The sequence below is a fragment of the Hydra vulgaris genome, chromosome 02 (assembly GCF_038396675.1).
Source record: "Hydra vulgaris chromosome 02, alternate assembly HydraT2T_AEP".
NCBI lineage: Eukaryota > Metazoa > Cnidaria > Hydrozoa > Anthoathecata > Hydridae > Hydra > Hydra vulgaris.
Window position 1 is genome coordinate 827,588 of NC_088921.1, and position 22,396 is coordinate 849,983.

The window sequence follows — 22,396 nt, forward strand, 5'->3', positions numbered from 1 at the left end:
AAATTCTTTTAACGACTGAAAAATAGATAAATGAAAAAAAGAAAAACAAATAAAAATTGTTTAGAAGCTACCCAGTAAACACGCATTAGTTGGCCCAACTGTCGGGCCAGTATTGGCTATAGTTGGCTAACAGTCGGCTTAACGTGCCAACCATTAACTATTTACCGCTTGTTTTTGAATTTCCCGTAAGTTTTATAAAGGCATTTTAAAGTTTAGTTGCGTGGTCAAAGTGAGAAGCAATTTATCATTTAGTTTCTTTCAAACTCTTTTTACCTTTTAATAAAACCGTTTAACTAAAACTCTTTTTACCTTTTAATAAAGCAGTTACGCTGGTAAGTACAAACATTTGACATTTGTCCATTATTTCTTGACATTTGTTAAAGTTTAAAAAAAGTTACAAAACAGCTAAAATTTGTATGTTCACGTGTTTTTTTCTGTATGCATATGTATATCATATATATATATATATATATATATATATATATATATATATATATATATATATATATATATATATATATATATATATATATATATATATATATATATATATATATATATATATATATATATATATATATATATATATATATATATATATATATATATATATATATATGTATATATATTTTATATGTTTTATATATATATATGTATATATATTTTATATATATATGTATATATATATATATATATATATATATATATATATATATATATATATATACATACACATATATACAGTATTTGTGTGTATGTATATATCATATATACATATATTATAATAATTTATATTATTAATATAAATTATATAATTAATATAATTTGTAATATAAAACATGCATACATAACAAAATATAATAATATATCAATACATAAAATATAAATGCAAAAATTAGGCATATAACATGCATATATATGACCCATGCATACATATAAATAATATGTATGCATGTTTTATATATTCAATATTTGTGATGACGTCAGGAAGGGCATCCAGCAGTGCAAAAAATGTGTATAAAATATATTATAGGTACATATGGTACAGAATGCATACACGTGTATGCATGCATGCATATAATATGTGTGTATCTCTGTATGCATATGTATATGTCTGTATTTATATATCATATATACATAGATTATAATAGTTTATACTTCATGTTAACATCATGTCGTTAACATGAAGTATAAACATGAGATACACACATATTATATGCATGCATACATGTGTATGCATGCTGTACCGTATGTACGTATAATATATTTTATACACATTTTTTTATATTAGAAACTAGCACTAGGAGCCTGAAAATCTTATGAAACTTTTATCACTATGTTAAATTTCAATAAGATAGATATTTAAAAGTTTGATAAATGTTTCCTAATTTTTCTCTTAAATATCACATTAACATTACACGAAGTTAGCGTTATCTACTTTGGAGAACAACAGTTAAATGAGTATTTAATTTGCGTGCAATAGAATGGAATTCCATTCAATTACGAATGAAAACTTGAAGTTTAAGAAACTTTTAGTACAAGATTTAGAATAAAGTATCCTTAGAAAATAAAAAACTTTTTAGTACTAACCTGTTTGCTTGGTTTCTTATAAAAAAAAAATGTTTGCATTTACATTACACTTTATATACAACAAGTTATGTTGTATATAAAGTATATATAAAATAGTTTCTATTTATAAAATATTTTATAATTATTATATAATTAGTATATATACAATATATATTATATGTATATAGTAGTATATTTATATGCTTTAAAACATAAGAATTTATGTTTTTATTGAATTTGTATGGTTTGTATAAGATTTTTTATATGGAATTCTATAAAGCTTTTAAATTTTTGTAGAATTGCTTATCAATTCTACAAACACGTAAATGCTTTATACAGTTGCATATAAAAATCTTATACAAACCATACAAATTCTATAAAAACATAACTGCTTATATTTTAAAGTAAATAAAAACTAAAGCATGCATCGTTTATTGATCCATGCTTTAGTTTCCTATCACATTTTATTTTCTTAGATAATGGAGAACAAAAAGTTAAAGTAAGTATTTCAACTGTATGTTTGATTCATAGCTTATATTTACATAGGTTACAATATTTTATTTGCTTGAAATTTATAATGGAAAAATCTAATTTGCGTAAAAGAACCTTTAATAGTTGTCGAAGGCAAAAGAAGTATAGACAAAATATTAAACAAATAAAAATATAGTGAAAAAAATTTATTTGAATTAGCTTCTTATATAGTAGAGAAGCGAATTCCATCTACCGACCATCATAACATTACTCTAAATGCATCTAATATGGAAAGCAGTTCTCTTATTGTACACCAAGCTCTTCCCGATCATAACATTGATTCAGAAAGTATATGTGCAAGTGATTCAGGTCAATCTGACTATGAATGGGAGACTCAAATGAATAACAAACCTCTGTCATCAGAGAGTGATTCAGATGAATATGAATCCCCTGCTGTTGAAATACAAACCTTTTTACAACAATGGAAAGTTAAAAACAATATAACACAAAATGCATTGTCTAGTCTTCTTAGTGGACTTAAAAATTATATTCCTAATTTACCAAAAGATGCTAGGACTTTAATGATAATCCATAAAACTATTTATCCAGAGTGCATGGGAGATGGGAAGTTTGTTTATCTTGGTATATCTAATGGATTAACAAAACAACTTGAGGCTTATGATGTCAGTCATTTATCTTGTCTGGTGTTAGATTTTAATGTTGATGGTTTGCCCTTATTTAAAAGCTCAAATATCAATGTTTGGCCAATCTTATGCTCCATCAATAACATACCAGTTAATAATCCGTTTATTGTTGCAATGTTTTGTGGGAGTGGAAAACCACCAATACATGAATATTTAAAACTTTTTGTAATTGAATTAAAAAAATTAATGAACTCAAGTTTTTATTTTAATTTGAAATATTTACCAGTTTTTATCAGATGTTTTATTTGTGATACACCGGCCAGAAGTTTTTTAAAATGTATAAAGGCATTTAATTCAAAAGAAGGTTGTGAGAAATGTGTTCAGAAAGGACAATGGGTTGGGAGAATGGTTTTCCCTGGTACAAATGCAACACTCAGAACTGATGAATCATTTAGACTAAAGGTTCACCCAAAACACCATAAACATGAAATTGAATCCCCGCTTAACAACCTCAAAATTGGCTTAGTTTCACAATTTGCTTTAGACCCAATGCATTTAATTCATCTAGGAGTAACTAGACGGTTGTTATTTTTATTAAAAAATGGAACAAAGTACTGCAGGAAATTAATATCATCAAAGCAACTGTGCAATTTAAATGAGTATCTTTGCGAATTAAAATATCATTGGCCTATCGATTTCAACAGAAAACCTCGATCATTTTCTGAATTAGAAAGGTGGAAGGCCACAGAATATCGGCAGTTTTTGCTTTTTATCATGCCAGTAGTATTCAAAAAATGTTTATGTGATGCACAATACAATATGATTAATTTATACTTTGTGGCCATAACTATTCTTACTAGAGAAGATTTGTATTCAAAATACATTGGATATACAGATAAATTATTACTTTTATCTGTCAAAGACTGTGATTCAAATTTTGGAAAAGAATTTATTGTTTCCAATGTACATAACCTTATACATGTAGCAGAAGAAGTTAGAAGATTTGGTCCTTTAGATAAGTTTTCAGCTTTTATATTTGAGAATTATTTGCAAGTTTTAAAGAGGGTTGTCAAAAATTCAACTAACCCATTGCAGCAAATATACAACCGTCTTTTGGAAATTGACAATTTTCTTATTTCCTCACCAGTTGCAATTATGGAAACCAAACTTATTCACAACAAAAAAACATTAAATGATTCATTTTTTAAAGCTACCCATAATGGGACTACACTTTCTATAACCAATAAAGATAATTTTGTCCTTCTTAAAGATAAATCAGTTGTAATAATAGATTACTTTAAATTAGAGGGTGACCAGTCAATTACTATTATCTGTAGAAAGTTTTGTAATCCAATTCCATTGTTTACATATCCATGTTCTTCTGAAAAGCTTTCAATATATGTTTTCAGTCCAATAAAACAAAATGCACCTCAGTATACTTATAATATTGATAAGATTCATATGAAAGGAGTTGTTCTTCCTCTGCAAAATAATGTTGTGTTTATACCACTGAGTTCTCATAAATAATATTTTTTATTAGTAAAACATAAAATCAAATAAAAATATTTAATATAAAATCAAACAAAAATATATAATATAAAAATCAAATAAAAATATATAATATAAAAATCAAATAAAAAATATATAACATAAAAATCAAATAAAAATATATAACATAAAAATCAAATAAAAATATATAACATAAAAATCTAATAAAAGTATATAATATAAAAATCCAATAAAAATATATAACATAAAAATCAAATAAAAATATATAACATTAAAATCAAATAAAAGTATATAATATAAAAATCAAATAAATGTATATAACATAAAAATCAAATAAATGTATATAATATAAAAATCAAATAAAAATATTAAATGTAAAAATCTAATAAAAATATTTAATGTAAAATTCAAATATTGAATATAAAAATCTATAACATGAAATCAAATTTAAAAAAAATACTAACCAAACAAACTAAAATCAAACAAACAAACTTATAACTCCTATACAGGGAAGATTTTACGAAGATTGGTTTAAGCTCAAGTCAAGTATTTATTGGATCAGTTGCAAGTATTTATTACATTTCCTTATTACATACTATATGATATTTTTTGTCATAAGTCTTCATTTGGTATTAAAAGACAAGTAATTGGGGACACTTAATTTTTTTAGGTTTCACACACACACACACAGATATATATATATATATATATATATAAATATATATATATATATATATATATATATATATATATATATATATATATATATATATATATATATATATATATATATATATATATATATATATATATATATATATATATATATAAATTCATTTTGTGCATTTAATTTCTTATATATCAAGGTCTTATCAAGTAGTTGAATTCCGTGCATTAAGGAAAAACCTTCGGTAGTGGTAGTGGCTAGGAACTTCATTTAAAGAAAGAATTGTTTTGCTTGTGGCCACATGGCTACTCCAAAAAACAAGTTGAGGGGTTTATTAAAACCAAGTCATTTTTAAATAAAAACAATTGCAAAGAATACATCATCAATATTTTAGGACAATCTAATATGTTTTTATTATTTGTTTACATTTTACTTTTTCAGATAATTTTTATGCATAGTGCGTATTTTTAACAATTACTACCAAATATTATATATAGTAATTAATATATAATATTATAATTTATATTACATATTATTTTAACATAATTTTTGAAATCTTTTTATGTTAGGGGCGGTTCAAATAATACGTGTCGATCTTAGGGGTATTGGAAAGTTTCACCAATATCATATATTATTTGCCTATTATTTTCACCAATATTGTGTGTTAACGCCCCTTATTTTCTATAAAAAGTAATATTGGAAATGCTGCAAAAATTTTGTGCAATATTTTCAAAGTTAACATAATTAGAGAAAAAATATTTTTGTTTTCTATCAAAAATTTATTTTATTAATTTACAAACTTAAGAGGAATAATGTCCTGTTGTTGTGAAAATTAGAGTTTTTTAAACTTTTAAAATGATTCTAATTATTAATTAAATAAATTATATAAGTACGAAATATTGACTTATCTAAAGTTTTCTTATGATTTACTGTAAAACGTTCTTACATTAAAATTGTTTTCACAGTGTCCTTTATTTTCCTGGAAATTGCCAAATATTAACAATTATTTTCAGAGAGTTATGAAACTGCTTGTCACCTTGCTCAAACTCTTGAAGAAGAATCTGAAGTAGCCTTAACTGGTGGGACTTCTTCTGAGTGGTATGTCTTTATACTGTCTATATAAATAATTCTGTTTTTTATTTAAAATTATAAGTTTATATTTTTTAATATATGTTTATATATGTTTAATACAAGGTCTATCAAATCAAATCCTGGAAGGTGTTTGAAATCAAATTCTGTGCTTCCACCATTCCCTGATGAATCCGATGATGAGAGAGGTTCAGCATTTAATAATACTGGAGGTAAAAAATAGTGTAATTTTAATGTTTTAATGTTCAATTTAAATCCCATTTTTAAAATTGTATGCATGTTTTGTTAGTTGCACCGTTTTCAGGCAATGTGGATTTTAGGTGTGGATCAGAAGGTATGTCTTTATACTATCTACATAAATTTTTTTTTTAACTAAATTAAGTTATTAGTATTTTTAAATGCAAGTTTACATATAATATATATATATATATATATATATATATATATATATATATATATATATATATATATATATATATATATATATATATATATATATATATATATATATATATATATATATCGACTGTATAGAGCACAAACGTAGTATGTCCACATTTTTATGAAATCAATGTTTTACTATATTCTTATTGGCAGTAACATAAGCTTGTAGAGGACATTTGTAATATGTCCACAAGTGATATCCATCATTAGATATAACACAAAACACAAGTGTAATATCTTGATTTTAGCAAATATTTTGAAAATTGAAATCCGTTTTTCTCCGTATTTTGGTTTATGGACATACTACGTTTGTGCTCTATACAGTCGATATATATATATATATATATATATTTTTTTTTTAAGGGGGATCAACTTCTAAAAACAATGAAAAAACTGTTCAAGATTTTTTGGATCAGGAAGGTATGGTTTTGGTTAAACTTTTTTTTTTTTTAACTACTTGGTATACATTATATTTGTGACTAATACATACATTGTATACCCATAATAATATTTTGTTAAATCACAAAATTTTGTTAACTCACAACAATAAATATTGTGAATAAATAACATTAAAACTTTAACTCCAAATGTCTCAACTCCATAACGTCTAAATCCAGTTTTGTCTTCAATTTAATAAAAAAAATTTTTGAAACCAGTCAGATTCAAATGCAATAATATTCAGTTATTTATGTTTATAGAGAAGTTAGCAGCATTGGAGTTACGATTAACAGAACTTGAGCACAGAAAAAAGTTTTCAGAAATTGAAAGTTTCTTGAATAATGAAGAGATTGTTGTTCCCCCAGGCCTTCCAATGAAAAGTAAAGAAGATTTGGAGGTGCTTAACCTTAAGTTGCAAATGAAATCTGAGATGGCTGTCTATGTAATTAAAAGTTATTTTTTATATTTCTATGTTCTACCAATCTACAAGATGGATAGTTACTATTATTTTATAAGATGGAGAATTTTAATAAGTTTTAAAATTATCATTTAGCTGTAAGATTATACATAAAGTTTAGTAAGATATATTTTATAATACCTTAGTTATATAATACCTGCATTACATTTAATTTACCTTGAACATTTAATTTACCTTGAACATTTAATTTACCTTGAACATTTAATTTACCTTGAACATTTAATTTACCTTGAACATTTAATTTACCTTGAACATTTAATTTACATTTAATTACTCAAATAAAAAAAGTAGTAATATGTAGCAGAATTTTTTTTTAGGTTGAAAATCTGCGTTCTGTAGGTTGAATATCTGCGTTCTGTAGGTTGAATATCTGCGTTCTGTAGGTTGAATATCTGCGTTCTGTAGGTTGAATATCTACGTTCTGTAGGTTGAATATCTGCGTTCTGTAGGTTGAATATCTGCGTTCTGTAGGTTGAATATCTGCGTTCTGTAGGTTGAATATCTGCGTTCTGTAGGTTGAATATCTGCGTTCTGTAGGTTGAATATCTGCGTTCTGTAGGTTGAATATCTACGTTCTGTAGGTTGAATATCTGCGTTCTGTAGGTTGAATATCTGCGTTCTGTAGGTTGAATATCTGCGTTCTGTAGGTTGAATATCTGCGTTCTGTAGGTTGAATATCTGCGTTCTGTAGGTTGAATATCTGCGTTCTGTAGGTTGAATATCTGCGTTCTGTAGGTTGAATATCTACGTTCTGTAGGTTGAATATCTGCGTTCTGTAGGTTGAATATCTGCGTTCTGTAGGTTGAATATCTGCGTTCTGTAGGTTGAATATCTACGTTCTGTAGGTTGAATATCTGCGTTCTGTAGGTTGAATATCTGCGTTCTGTAGGTTGAATATCTGCGTTCTGTAGGTTGAATATCTGCGTTCTGTAGGTTGAATATCTGCGTTCTGTAGGTTGAATATCTGCGTTCTGTAGGTTGAATATCTGCGTTCTGTAGGTTGAATATCTGCGTTCTGTAGGTTGAATATCTGCGTTCTGTAGGTTGAATATCTGCGTTCTGTAGGTTGAATATCTGCGTTCTGTAGGTTGAATATCTGCGTTCTGTAGGTTGAATATCTGCGTTCTGTAGGTTGAATATCTGCGTTCTGTAGGTTGAATATCTGCGTTCTTTAACCTAAGGCAACTATTATAAGAGTTGCAATATTTTTAAAACACCAAGAAAGAATAAAATGTAATGTCAATACTAATGACAATTGCGAGTGTTATCATTTGTCGTGAATTTGGATGATATTATATTTTTCTTTAGTGTCTTAAACATATTAATACCACTAGTGACATCTAAATGCCAGTGTAAACTATGATTTATATATATATATATATATATATATATATATATATATATATATATACATATATAAAGTAAAAGTTTCAAAAAAATGTTTCATTAAAATAAATAATAAAAATATATATTATATATATATATATATATATATATATATATATATATATATATTATATATATATAAATATATATATATATATATAATATATATATATATTTTTATTATTTATTTTAATGAAACATTTTTTTGAAACTTTTATTTTTTATTCTTTTAGCGACAGTAAGAATTCAATATCCAAAATCAAAGGATAAAGAATTTTACCCGATCTTTTCGAGATGGTTTCAAGGAGCAATCGATCAGGGTGATGGTCGAATAAATAGACGGGCGAAGAGCATACTAATAAAAAATCAGTTGCTGTTAATGAATGAAGAAAATATTTAGTTTTTATTTTATTTTGTTAATTAACTTGAGTTTTATAATAATTATCTCATTTATCTTAATTTATCATTTATAATTTATAATAAACCGTAACATTTTAAAATGTTACGGTTTATTACAGTATTAAACTAGTGTTTTTAATTAAAACAGCCAATAATAATTTTAAATCTTATAACAAAATGAACTACTATTAAATGAATATTTATTTGAAGTTTTTTATTTTTAAATAATGATTTTTCTCTAATATTCTAGAAATAAAAGTATGATGATTAAAAATATGTTTATTTTTTGTATTCAACGAAGTTACTTATAAATAATAAAACATTTTGTTAGTAGTGCTGTTTGCCTGTAAAACCTGATACACAACTTCGATGCGTAAACCGGACAACCAATCACCATTAAATATATTTAATGGTGATTGGTTGTTTTAAAAAAAAGTTTTTATAAAAACTAGAGGTTATAATAAAAGTTATGCTGTATTAATAACTAATACTCGGAACTTGAAGACTTAAAACTTTTGCGCTTTCGATTAAAGTGCAAAAGCGAAAATAATTACGAAAAAAATGATATAGTTGGGCCGGTAATGGTACCAACTGTTAGCCAACTTTTTATTTAACAGTAAAAAACTGTTGGGCCGTTAGTTGGCCAACAGTTGGCTAAGTATTGGTAAAAGCGTAACGTTTTTTCCACGGTACCAACTAAAAAGCCGACTATCGGCCCAACTGTATCAAACAGTTGGTTATTTTGATCGGGCCAACTATTTACCAACTATTTTATGTTTACTGGGTAAGTATTAAAAAAAAACTAATTAAGTGAAGACAATGAATATATTGAATAATAAAAATTGAAGAAAAACATTAAATAAACAGGACAACTAACAACAAAGTTGAAAAAAAAAATGTTCTTGATATATTTGAAAATGAAAAACTTAAATAAGTTATTAAAAGAAAACAAAAAGAACAGCTTTTAAGTTTTATTAATTTATGTTGTTTGCATTCTTTATATTGTCCTGTGTATTTTAAATATTTTTTATATTGTTGTGTATTTCTATGTATTGTTTATCCTGTCGTGTAATTTTGTGCATCGTATATATTTACCTGTTCATATGTGTATTTTTTATATTGTCCTGCTTTTTTTTTTTGTGGCGTTATAGCTAATTATTTATATTATTGTTGCGTTTTGCATTTGTTGCTATTATTCAAATTATAAGTCTGTAATTTTTGCAATTTTATAATTAAATAAAAGGATTAGCAAAAAAAAAAAAAATAATAATAATAATAAAATAAACATTGAAATATCTATTTTTTTATAGTATAATAATTTTTTTTAAGTTTTAAAAAATACAGACAAAATATTTATTCAAAGAAAATCTTTTTTTTTTCTGCAATTTTTTGTGTAAAAGTATTTAGTTTAATAAATATTGATCAGAATGTTGAATATATGATGAATGATGTGTTTCAGTGTTTTGAAGCTTTTTTGTTGAGTTTGCTGTTGATGTTGTCTCAAGCAGCTGCACTCTATTCTCAAGCAACTGCACTCTATTCTAAAGTTTTGTAATAGTCATAGATACCTGTTTAAGAAACCATAATTCTTCTTTTACATTCATTTTTTTTTTTTTTTATAAGGTAGCAATTTTATGTATGTATGTTTGTATGTAGAAATCAGTTTTTTGTTAGTAGTAATGATTAAAAAATACAGCATAATTCAAGTTCTAGAAAGTAAGTCTACTGTTTGATCATATCAACCATTTAAAATTTGCTTAAATTTTTGAAATAGAAAGAAATTGTTTAGTGTTCAACTTCTAAAGCAGATGAGAAAATCTAAGGATATAGATACACTCATCCCGTGGAGTTAATTGCTATCAACAGGCTATTTGATATAAGCCCTTCAAAATGTCTTTAAATACTAAAAAGGTTAGTTTATTATGTTTATTCCAGTATCTCTTAACTGGTTGATTTCTATATTTTGAATAATATATCAGTGTCTTGTTTCAGGGCTACATTAAAAGTCTGCAGACTGCTACGTGAAGCGAATTTCGTTCAACGTTATTGTTTTTTTACTGTATGTTGTATCGAATAAAGTGTGAATGTTTCTTTTTATATTGAAAAGATTTTTAAAATAGAGTCGCCAAACGCAATTTAAACATTAATTTATCGAGATTATACATGTTTTAGAAAATAATTTTATTATTATTGTAACATGTAAATTGTATTTGTAAATCTCAATCTTGAATTAATTTTTATTATAATTTTAGATTGTTCTTTATTCATTATTGTTAACCGGGTATTAGGTTAAATCGCCACGGCGTAGGCTAATTGATTTACCATAAGTGTTTGAGCTAGTAATGTTATTTAATAAATTCGAAAAAGTTTAAAATGTGTCATCTATGCATTGTTTTGGATGAGGTCATTTAATAAAAATAATAAACAATTTCGCTAAAGATAAGTGTCTAAATTCAAAGAAAAGTACAAAAATAATATTAGGAAGGTTCGTGCCTCGAAATTGAAGCGCGAATTACAGAAGGTCCTATATTGAAACGCTGTCGCTCCAACATTCGCTTGCCGCCAACGGACCGCTGTTAAAAATTTAGCGTTTTGCCGCCACTTGTTAACCACCTAAAGCTGCTTGCTGCTTACGGTCCGATGTAAATACGATGACAAAAATAACACTTAACATTTTTAATTTGTTATTCATAATAAATAAATACAGATACTTAACTAGATACTCAGACAACACTTATATTCAAACCAAAAGTTTCTTGCCTCAACTGAGTTTTCAAAACCTATTAGAAAACAAACTTAAATCTCTTGAAACTTTTAGCAAATCCAAAGCAAAATTTAGGAAAATGCTTTTTTTTTTTTTTTTTTTTACGAATTATTTCATTATTTTAAATCAAATTTAATAAACATTGCTTGCTATATTTAAGGATGGATCAATTAAATAAAAGTGTTTAAAATTTTCGATATTTTTATAGATTTTTAATTTTTCTTTTTCTCTTTATTTATTCCCTTGAAATTTTTTGTCCACTCATCTCAATAAGAAAGTCTTCTTTTATGTATTTTGCTATCATATGTAACTATTACATATGACGGAATCAGTTCTTAAATTGTGTTTTTCCTTACCTTGGCCGTTTGTATTTATACTGATATATTAATTGCATTTATGTATTTATACGGCAAAACTTAAAGGCAAAAAAAAAAAAATTTTTGTTCTTGGCCGACGCAGACAGATATGTTTACTATAAAAGATGTCCAACAGCACGCATAAGACTTTACAATGAAATCAAGAGTACGGAAGATATAGTGTTTTCTGAGAGGTATAATTGATTGCAGAAGTTAACGAGTTTATATACAAACTAATGAGTAAACTAGATAAAGAAAAAAAACCTATTCTTGATTAAATAATCTTTTTGGTTTACATTAAAATCTCACCAACATAATTGTCTCTGAGGTCATTTTCAGTGACCTCAGAGACAATCATTGTCTCATGAAACTTAATCACGAAATACATGATTGTCTCTGAGGTCACTTTCAGTGACCTCATGTGTCTTTTATTTTTATTAAATGAGCAACTAGATTTTTTCATTTCACGTTTCCATAACTAAAAATTTAAGAAAATTAAAATAAAAATATATTTTATAATTTAATTTCCATGAAATTTGCCGTTTATTTTTAACTCTAATAATACGTTTTTAACTCTAATAATCGTATGGTAATTTATACATATATATAGTGGTGGATGTTCGCATGGGCACGGGAAGGATTTTCTAATGTTTCAGATAAGACACTTTCACACATTGTGCAAACTCCAAACTCAAGTATTCATCCCCCTCATTTTGGGGAGGTCGGAAAACTTGCATGGTCATAACTTTTGTAATTTACAATATTTTTTTACGAAATTTAAAATCTGTATATAAATTTAAATTTAGTTTACGATAGTAAAGTTGAAAATTTTAATACATTAGTGCCCTCACGTTTAGGCAGGGGGGGCAGACGTTTTAGGGCTTTTTTGTTTCCAGGTCTCCGCCATCCCAAATTTTTGCAAGGGCTCCTCATTTGGCATATGTATGAACATACTTGAGTTTGGTTTAATCTCTGATTTAATCTTTAAACAGTCCATTGATTTTAAATAATAAATGCTCAAAACTTTACTTCTAATGTTTTGAGCATTTATTATTTAAAATCAATGGACTGTTTAAAGATTAAACCAGATATTAAAATAATACAAATACAGTAACTGATGATGATATAATAGAAGATTTCGTAATTAAGCGGCTATTATGAATCACGTGATGCAATGTTTTTCTCGGGAGGGCAAAAATGTAAACAAACCAATAATAAACATATAAGAAAAAGATAAGAAATAATACATCAGGTAAATAACAAATAAATAACAAATAAGAAAAAATACATCAGGTGTGTAATTTTAAAAATGATATACGTTTACAAAAATAAACACAAATAAAATAAAAGTCGAAAAAAATTTAGTAAAGAATGTTTTATTTATACTTTTACCTCAATAAAATAGAAAAAGATACAAACCAAAAAATTATTCTTATTAAAGCAGTGAGTTTTTGCAAAGAATTTATTTGCTTTCTTATTGTTTAAAAATAATTCTGTATAATATAACTTTGGCTATTCTCTTAACTTTTAATTAAGTTTTAACCTTTTTGTTTGAATATTTATTATCATGTTGTGTTCATTACTAAGTTTTTACTGTTTACTATCTCAGTTAAAAAAACATTATGGTTAATGATCGCTGTGTAGTTGGTATTTGCAATAACGATTAACGTTATCCAGAGCGTTACGAAATACATAGTAACTTTAAATCTGCAAAAATTATGTTTCGACAAATTGCATGTTGATGGAAAAACAAGAAAATCATGGATTCATGCAGTTTCTAAAGGGCGAAAACACTTTGTTATACCTAAACATTTTAAAATCTGCTCTAATCATTTTGTCGATGGCATGCCCACTTATGAAAATCCTAACCCAACACTCTTTTTGATATACACCATGAATGTTCAAACTCCGGAAAAAAACAATCAAGACCTCCTCCAAAAATCAGAACAACATCTATTGTAAAACCTGTTTCGTCAAAAATGATTGAATCTATTAACTCTAACTCGGATACACTTACAGCTGAAGAGTTGTCAGATCTTATGATTGTTTCTTCAGACGAAGAAAGCTTAATATCGTTTGAAATAACTCCATATGTTAGTGGCGATGCAGTTGCGGCAGAATTATTACACATCTCCGACTTTCCCAAAGAATTATTACACCCACCCACTTCTCCCAAAGAAAGAAAAAAGACACTGTAAATCCAATTTTGACTAAGAATAAAGCAGGCTACAGTGTTAAAAACAATATAGAGCCTACTCTATTATCAACATATACTGCTTTACAGTTTTGTCATATTACTAGGGACTCAGATGTATCGACTTTTACAGGTTTACAAAATGCAAAAATGTTTCAAAGTGTTTTCAATTATGTCAAGCACAAAGCAGCAGTTATGAAATACTGGGATGGAAATAAGAGAACAAATGATTACGAAAAATCATGTCCAGTGCTGAATCCGTCGAGCAGCTACACTTATCAGAAGATTATACTATTAGCGAAAACTTATTTCCTATGAGAAAAAGCGGATCTAAAAGAAAAATCTCACTGGAACAGGAATTTCTTTTAGTTATGATGAGATTACGTTTGGGTCTTTTAATTGAAGATTTAGCTTTCCGCTTTTGTATATCAGCTGGAACAGTTTCCCAAATTATTATTACATGGGTAATATTGTTATCTAAAGAGTTGGACAGCCTAATCTTGTGGCCTAACCGGAATATAATTCGAGCAACTATGCCAAACTGTTTTAAGCGATTATATCCAAAAGTGAGAACAATTATAGATTGTTCTGAAATATTTTTTGAAACATCAAGTACTCTTGATGTTCAAGCTTGTATGTGGAGTGACTATAAACATCATCCAACAGTCAAATTTTTAATAGCAATAATTCCGAATGGAGCCATTTCATGGCTGTCTCCCCTTTATGGTGGACGTGCCTCTGACATTTTTATTGTCACAAATAGTGGTTTTCGTGATATACTTGAGCCCTATGACCAAGTTATGGCAGATCGTGGCTTTAAAATAAGGACAGACCTTGCATATAAACAGTGTACTCTTTGTATACCTCCAAGTGCTGTTAAAGGAATTCAAATGTCAAAAGAAGAAGTTCGAGAAACATCAAACATTGCTAATGTACGTATTTATGTGGAGCAAGCAATAAAAAGGATAAAACATTTCCGTATTTTAAAAATAACACAGCCATTACTATACCTACCTATCATTAATAATAAACTACGCGTATGTGCTGCTATACCAAACTTGAGAAAACCATTAGTTTCTAAATAGTTCATTAAACAAATTTAGTTCACTAAATAGTTTTTTTTATTGTATAATATAATGTTCCACTGTCCAAACTTTAGGTTATTATTATAACATGAGTTTATATCAACTAGGGTTTGAAAGATGTGTAAAAAATTAGTGTTTTTTTTTAAACCAAACCAGCCCCGACAAAAATTTTTTTTGAAAATCTTTTGAAAATGCAGAAAGAATTTAAAAAAATGTAGATAAAAACAACATATTTATCTACAACTCCTAATAAAATATCCATTGAAGATTTAAGCTAAACATAAACTAGACATTGAGCACATGCAACAAACCCAGTCTAGATCTGCTATTAACTCATAGTCTTCTTTTTTTAAATTTTGACATGAACAGTGAAACCAAGCGCAACATACTTCACATTGAATACTGCTAAATTCATTAAATTCTTTAACATTGATTTCTCGATCTTCGAGTATAAGTTTATCGCATTTTCCACAGAATGTTATAGGTTTTATTAGTAATAATGCTGGAGAAACATGTTTTGAAAAAAAAATCTAAATTTATTTTCACCATATCCCAGAGCTCTTGATCAAATTCGATTGCTTCAACATATAAGTCCTTAAGTCCAAACAATAAAATATGCTGACTTGCAATTTGTAATTGCCATTTGGGAATTAATCTGTGTGTAATATTTATGACACTTATTTAATGTTATTTGATCACTTTTTATTGTAAAGAAATTACATTCACTAGCTCCTTCTTTGATTGTTTTATTAAAAATTTTAAAAGGACATTTAACTTCTAAACACATTCTACCATGACATTTGCATACCATAAATCCATCAAAATAAAGAGACCACTTTTTTCAATTTTTAAATCAGTGTGATTTGATACATGCTCTGCATAAAATTTTTTATAGCACCTTGCTCATAATCAATTCCCCATTTGATAGAAGCAGTTTTTTATACCCTCATAAAAAAACGAATGTTTTTTTATGAGGGTATAAAATCTCAGCAACAAGAGGAGTTGTTTTAGGCTTCTTAGAACTTGTATTTCTAGAAAGAGTATTAACTTTGGTATATATTCTGTGATGTTTGGATGCAGTTATCCTCCCCTTTCTCATTTGAAACCAGGTATTGCTTTTAGCTTGATCTCTTGTGTTATATTCCACGTTTTTAATTGTTTCATGTGTTAAAACCACTTTTTCTAATAATATTTTGCCTAATGTTGACTCATCGGCGTTAGGATGGTCTAAAAGTATTTCAAATGATAGCTTTTCAAGATCAGGATTACTTACAATATTTTCATCAGATTTTTTAATTTTTGATTTAAATATTACAGCAGAAGGCTCAGATATACGAATGTTGTTTAAAAAAATTTCAAATGAATGTTCATTAAATTCACGATGGCTTTCGATTCTTGGATCGAACTCTTGCAATGCTTTCATCCTAGTGTTTTCCTTATTATTATCATTTTTTTCATTATTTGCAATTTTTTTTCTAACAACTAGGTCAGTTATTAAGCACGATTTTATATCTTTTCTAGAAGACTTATTCCAGACACAAGCTTGTTCTGTGCATGTTGGATTACTCCAACCTTTGTTATTAGCATATTCTATTTTATAAAGGGTGGCAATGACATGATTACAAACTTCAAAAGCTCCAGCCATACACGAACACCAAGCAGAAAGAATATCATTATTACAAAAAAAAAGCTTTCTTTTTTTTTTGTAATAATGATATTCTTTCTGCTTGGTGCAAAGCTTTCTTTTTTTGTGAATTTTTTGCGAACCACACATTTCAGAATATGCGAATAAAACATCTTTTTTAAACCTGAAGTGCATTATTGGGCCTACAAAACCACTATCGAAAAATTAAAATGCTTTTTGGTCCTTATATTTGCCAATATATTCAAATATTTTTTATTAAGAATATATGAAAAAATATTTCCCATTGTTATACTAGGCCACGCAGATACTAAGTCTTTTCTATTTTCCATTGGAACAGAGTTTGGGTCAATTAGATCTAAAGCTTTTAGCTTGTCCGTATAAGATTGCTTAAGTTTTTTTTCCTGTTTTTCTGCTGTCTCTATAACATCTATATTTAATTCCATTGCAGAAAATGCTCTAGCAACAAGCTCGACTTTGCGTCCAGTAGTACTTAACCCACGAACAGTTAAAAAACTAACAAGCTGTTTAACAGATAAATTTAAAAAATCTTCGTAGTTTTCAAGTGGCATGGTAAAATACAATTTTCAATTATATATTTCCAGATATTTAAACAAACAATAAAAAGATAAAGCGTTTTGCCAAGTTTGTTTATAATTTTGCCCTCCCGAGAAAAACATTAGGTCACGTGATTCATAATTGCCGCTCAATTACGAAAAGGTCTATTCTCTTGTTTGTTTAACTCTACTTGTTTATTGATTATTTATCAGACATAGTTATGAAGATTGTGGATTTAATATATCCAACTATACCAAAGTTTTAAGATTTGTAAACGAAATGACACTCTATAACCCAATTTAATATCTGAAATGTACCCCAAAGTCAGAAAGTGACAAAAATTACACTGAACCTTCCTAATTGACCATTTCATTATTCACTATAGTATTGTCAGGATTCGCGCATGCGCATCGGAGATATTAAAATTTATGTGTTTTTTGGACAAAAACGTAACTTTTTTTATTTTACAAAGAGATAATTTGTCGTTTGAAAAAAAAATTATCGTAAAAGTTCCAGTTACAATTGGTTTACTATATCCAGTCAGAATTTTTTTCAAAGTTGCCGTTTTTTAGGATCTATAGACTGTTTATTGAAAAAAAGGCTTTCGGGGTAAGTTGACAAAATTTTCACGGGGTAAGTTGGCTCATAGCATTTACTATAGAATAAAATATATACTTTTATAAAATAAAATTTTTATTTTTTTAATTTTTAACTTTATTGAAAAAATTTATTCTTGCAAAAAAATTAAAAAAAAAATTTTTTTAGGTTTTTTTTACAGATAAAAAGTGGGCTAATGTATTGGTTGTTATACGGACTAATATTCGGTACCATCTTAAAGTAATATTAAATTTTTAGATAAAATTGTTGCCAAAATTAGTAGTAATAAAATTTCCATTAATTTTGCACTTAATAGTACATTAATAATCATTTTTATAGTTTGCGCCAACTTACCCCGTGGTGGGGTAAGTTAGCGCAATTTTTTTTTTTTTTTTTTTTGAGGGCCTGGAAAGACCAAAATATTTTTTTTTGTAAATGAATGCAAATTTTATAAGTTACCCAAGTTCATACTCTTTAAGTCCACACTTTAATAATTTCAAAAAAATATACTATTAGGGCTACAGAGCTCATAGAGTAAAAACCGAGCCAACTAGCCCCGGTCTCCCTTATTGATTAGTACTTTTGGTAACCATAGTTACCAAAAGTACTAATCGAGCGTTATCAGAAGGAAAACTTTTAGTAACGCTTGAGTACTTTTTGTGCCAAAGTACTACTCAAGGTGACTATTTATATAATAAGGTTTTTTACTCATTTTACATCCAAGATCACAAAAGACTTTTAATTTTTTTTAATTTTTATCATTTTTATTTCCAAGTCTTATGCAACACCTACAAGCAACAACGATGTAAAAGCACAAAGCAACATGCAGTATTCTTTTTTGTATCCATTGTTTTAATTTATTCTTTATCATTTATAAGGTGTCAGATTTGTGTCCCATCAAAATTCACAGTTTTTTTCTTCTCTATTGACAATTCTGGTAATGCTTTAACTAAATACTAGATACTTTTTTTTTTAATGTATTTTTTAATACTTGATTAAAAAAATATACTTTTTATAAAAGTTTAAATGTTATAAAAAGTATTATTTATTTGTCACTTGATATTAAAAATAGTTTTCACAAGGTTTTAGCTGAAAAAATATATTTTGTAAAAATAATGATACTTTTTATGAGCTAAGTTAGGTCTACATAGTTTTTGATATTTTAAAAGCGATATTAGAGTCCGTAAATTAACTTGCCGTGCAGAGCTAATTTTAGTAAGTATATTTTTGTTCTACGGAATTTCTCTAAATTAAATTCAAAAGTTTATAAATATATAATATTATATATATATATATATATATATATATATATATATATATATATATATATATATATATATATATATATATATATATATATATATATATATATATATATATATATATTAGGGTAGAGTGAATTTTAGTTTTTTTTACAATTCGTTTAGCCTGGGTGTGCAAAAGTTGTCTATTCATTTCAGAAATACTCTGGAAAAATATCAATGCTCTAGGAAATTATCTTGAGGTTCCTCAAGACCTTTAAATTTTAATGGGTCCCTAATATTATGTAAAAAAAAATTTTTCAAAAGTATGACATGTTGGGTCTCAAAAGAAGCAAAATTTTATAAAAATTTTAAAATTAACAATTATTTTATAAAAAAATTATTGATTAAGATTTTTTTGAAATTATAATTACAAAAATAAACTTTTTTCATTTTTAGTTTAAAAGGTCATTTTTTCTGCAATAAACTAAAAAATAACATTTTTTTTTTTTAAATAAATGTTATTTTTGAAATTTCGTACTGTAATGGTAATTGGAAATACGTCAAGAACAACATTTATGTACCAAATCATATGGCCTATTATATAGATGTATTAAAACCACGTCAACCAATATTGGCTAACGGGAATTTAATACATCCATAAATAAACATCCATGATTGCAATCATGTCACTGGTTGTTGTTTAAAAATGGCTTGTCAAAATGCCATTTTAAACCGTGACAAAAACAAAATTAAGTTCTAAACCTTTCATGTAAACAAAAAAAACTCTTGTAAATAAAATCAACTGTAGTACAATTTTTAAAATGCAAACACTAAAGAAAGTTCTGATATTATTAAGAAAAGGAGGAAAGCCAAGGCTAAAATATTCAAGGCCAAGGCCAAAATGTTCAAGGAATGTCGCTTATTGAGCTAGAGCCGGCGTCTTGAACCAGAACCAGAAAGGCACAAATAGAGGGAAAAACTTTTTATTTTTTGCAACTTCTAAATTCTTATAAGAAATATCTTTAAACTTAAGTCACCATGGAAACAACATAGAGTATCGTTAGTGTTTCCATGTTGTTACTTTGTCTATATGGAGTAAATATTACAAGTTTCAAAAGAATAAATATGTTAGGTAGGGTAATATGAAAACCTTAAGCAAAAATTAGAACACTTTCAAAAATAATTATGCTAGATCCAAAATTGTTCCAAATAAACAATTTTTAGGGATCCCTACACATGACCCACTTAGATAGGGGAGAGTGGGGCACCATGACACATGAGGCACCATGACACATGGGGCACCATGACACATGGGGCACCATGACACATGGGGCACCATGACACATGGGGCACCATGAAACACTGTAATTGTGGAGGCATCTTAAGAGTTGTGACAACCACTTTTATATAGTTAAACAGTTACTACTAGAACTATGTTTTGAAAAATAATTATATTATTTGACATCATTAGGCTTGCATGGGGTCGAAGTTTGCGTTTTTTTGATGACGACGTAATTAATTAGTTTTTAAAGCTCATAAGTTTTAAAGTGTCTTATTCAATACGTCTATTGATAAGTAACATTATTTTGTAAACTACAATCCATAAGCTTTTTACTTCATTAAACAAAATCATTAAAAAAATAGGATTATATTAAAAATAAAGCGAATGTTTTACATTAGCAAGTATGGGGTTGATACAGCATTTGTGGGGGGCCCTAAAACTGTAGAATAGTACTCCATTGTGTCATAAACAATTCTAAAAATCATTCCTTTTAATATTTATAATTAATTTTAAAAAGATTTATGTAAATGTAATACAAGGATATCCCGTTTTGATACAAAGCCATTATTTATTGACGCTTAAGAATGACACTTAAAACGATAAGCTATCTGGTCTTCTGAGTTGTGATTTGGACCATTTGATGCATTATTTGGGTTATAAATATTAATTTGTTTATAATTCAAATAAAAATTTGCTTTTTCTCTATGTTTTATATTTTTATTTACTTTTTTAATGATGCTCGTAGTGTGTATCAAAATACGCCATTCATATCAAAATATACCTTGAAACAAATTTCTAATTTTACTTTAACTAGTCTCACAAGTTTAACCTGTGGTATTTTGGTAATTTATAGAATTTTTTTTGTGGATATAAATTTATTCTACAAATTAAACCAATGGCTTAAAAAAAAGGCGTATTAAAAAATTTGTTACGAAACAAAAACCAAAAGTGTATCATGGTGCCCCCAATTTGGGCAACCGTAATTTTTTCTTAAAATTACAGGTCTTAAAAAAGTTTCAAAAGTACTCATATTACCCAGACCACTGGCTACGACAACCAAAGTAACAAAACTCTAGACTAGCAAAATTTTTACATTTTGCAAGTGGGTGGTGGGGTGGTTGGGACAAGTGGGTGGGGTAAAATGGGACAGTTAAAAGCAACATTTATTCGTAAATTGTAAAGTTTTAAAAGCGATAAAAGATGAAAGCTATCTATCGTTTAAACGTGTTCAAACATTAAACTCTCAAAAAAGTAACATACCCATAGAAACTACACGCCCTTACACCCATACACCACAAAAAAGTAATAACAATTAAAATAAAATTCCGCGTGTGTAATAAACTTTTCAAAAGCGAGAGAGAGTAACGTCGTTTTAGTCGGCGTACTTAAATCGGAAAAAGCTGATTAAACAAAAGTTTAGGAGGTTTTCAAAGCAATCCGAATCACCGGGATTACAATTAAATCAGCATGTTGTCTAAAAAAAGGTAAAAATAGCTACAATTATTCACCTAGTCTTCTTTGTGTCTGTCTTTCTAGCCCAGCCGAGCGAATCCTGGTGCTAAAAACAGGAAGCCAGCACA

The 22,396-nt window shown here is 27.1% G+C and overlaps 1 protein-coding gene and 1 long non-coding RNA gene across 4 annotated transcripts; both read left to right on the forward strand.

The window, feature by feature from the left end:
• The first annotated feature begins 231 nt into the window (after window positions 1–231).
• LOC136076625 (uncharacterized) lies at window positions 232–9,238 on the forward strand. Of its 3 annotated transcripts, none has more exons than XR_010636434.1 (8): window positions 232–332; window positions 2,046–2,068; window positions 5,874–5,958; window positions 6,055–6,161; window positions 6,239–6,283; window positions 6,757–6,813; window positions 7,092–7,273; window positions 8,929–9,238. It is a non-coding gene; the product is annotated as an uncharacterized LOC136076625 (long non-coding RNA). The 3 variants fall into 3 exon arrangements; XR_010636433.1 differs by lacking the exon at window positions 8,929–9,238 and adding an exon at window positions 7,627–8,062; XR_010636435.1 differs by lacking the exon at window positions 8,929–9,238 and adding an exon at window positions 7,649–8,062.
• A 5,412-nt stretch (window positions 9,239–14,650) lies between these two features.
• Window positions 14,651–15,493, forward strand: LOC136077012 (uncharacterized). The gene has a single exon (XM_065791235.1). The coding sequence runs from the start codon at window positions 14,651–14,653 to the stop codon at window positions 15,491–15,493; it is 843 nt and encodes a 280-aa protein (XP_065647307.1).
• Window positions 15,494–22,396: the final 6,903 nt, after the last annotated feature.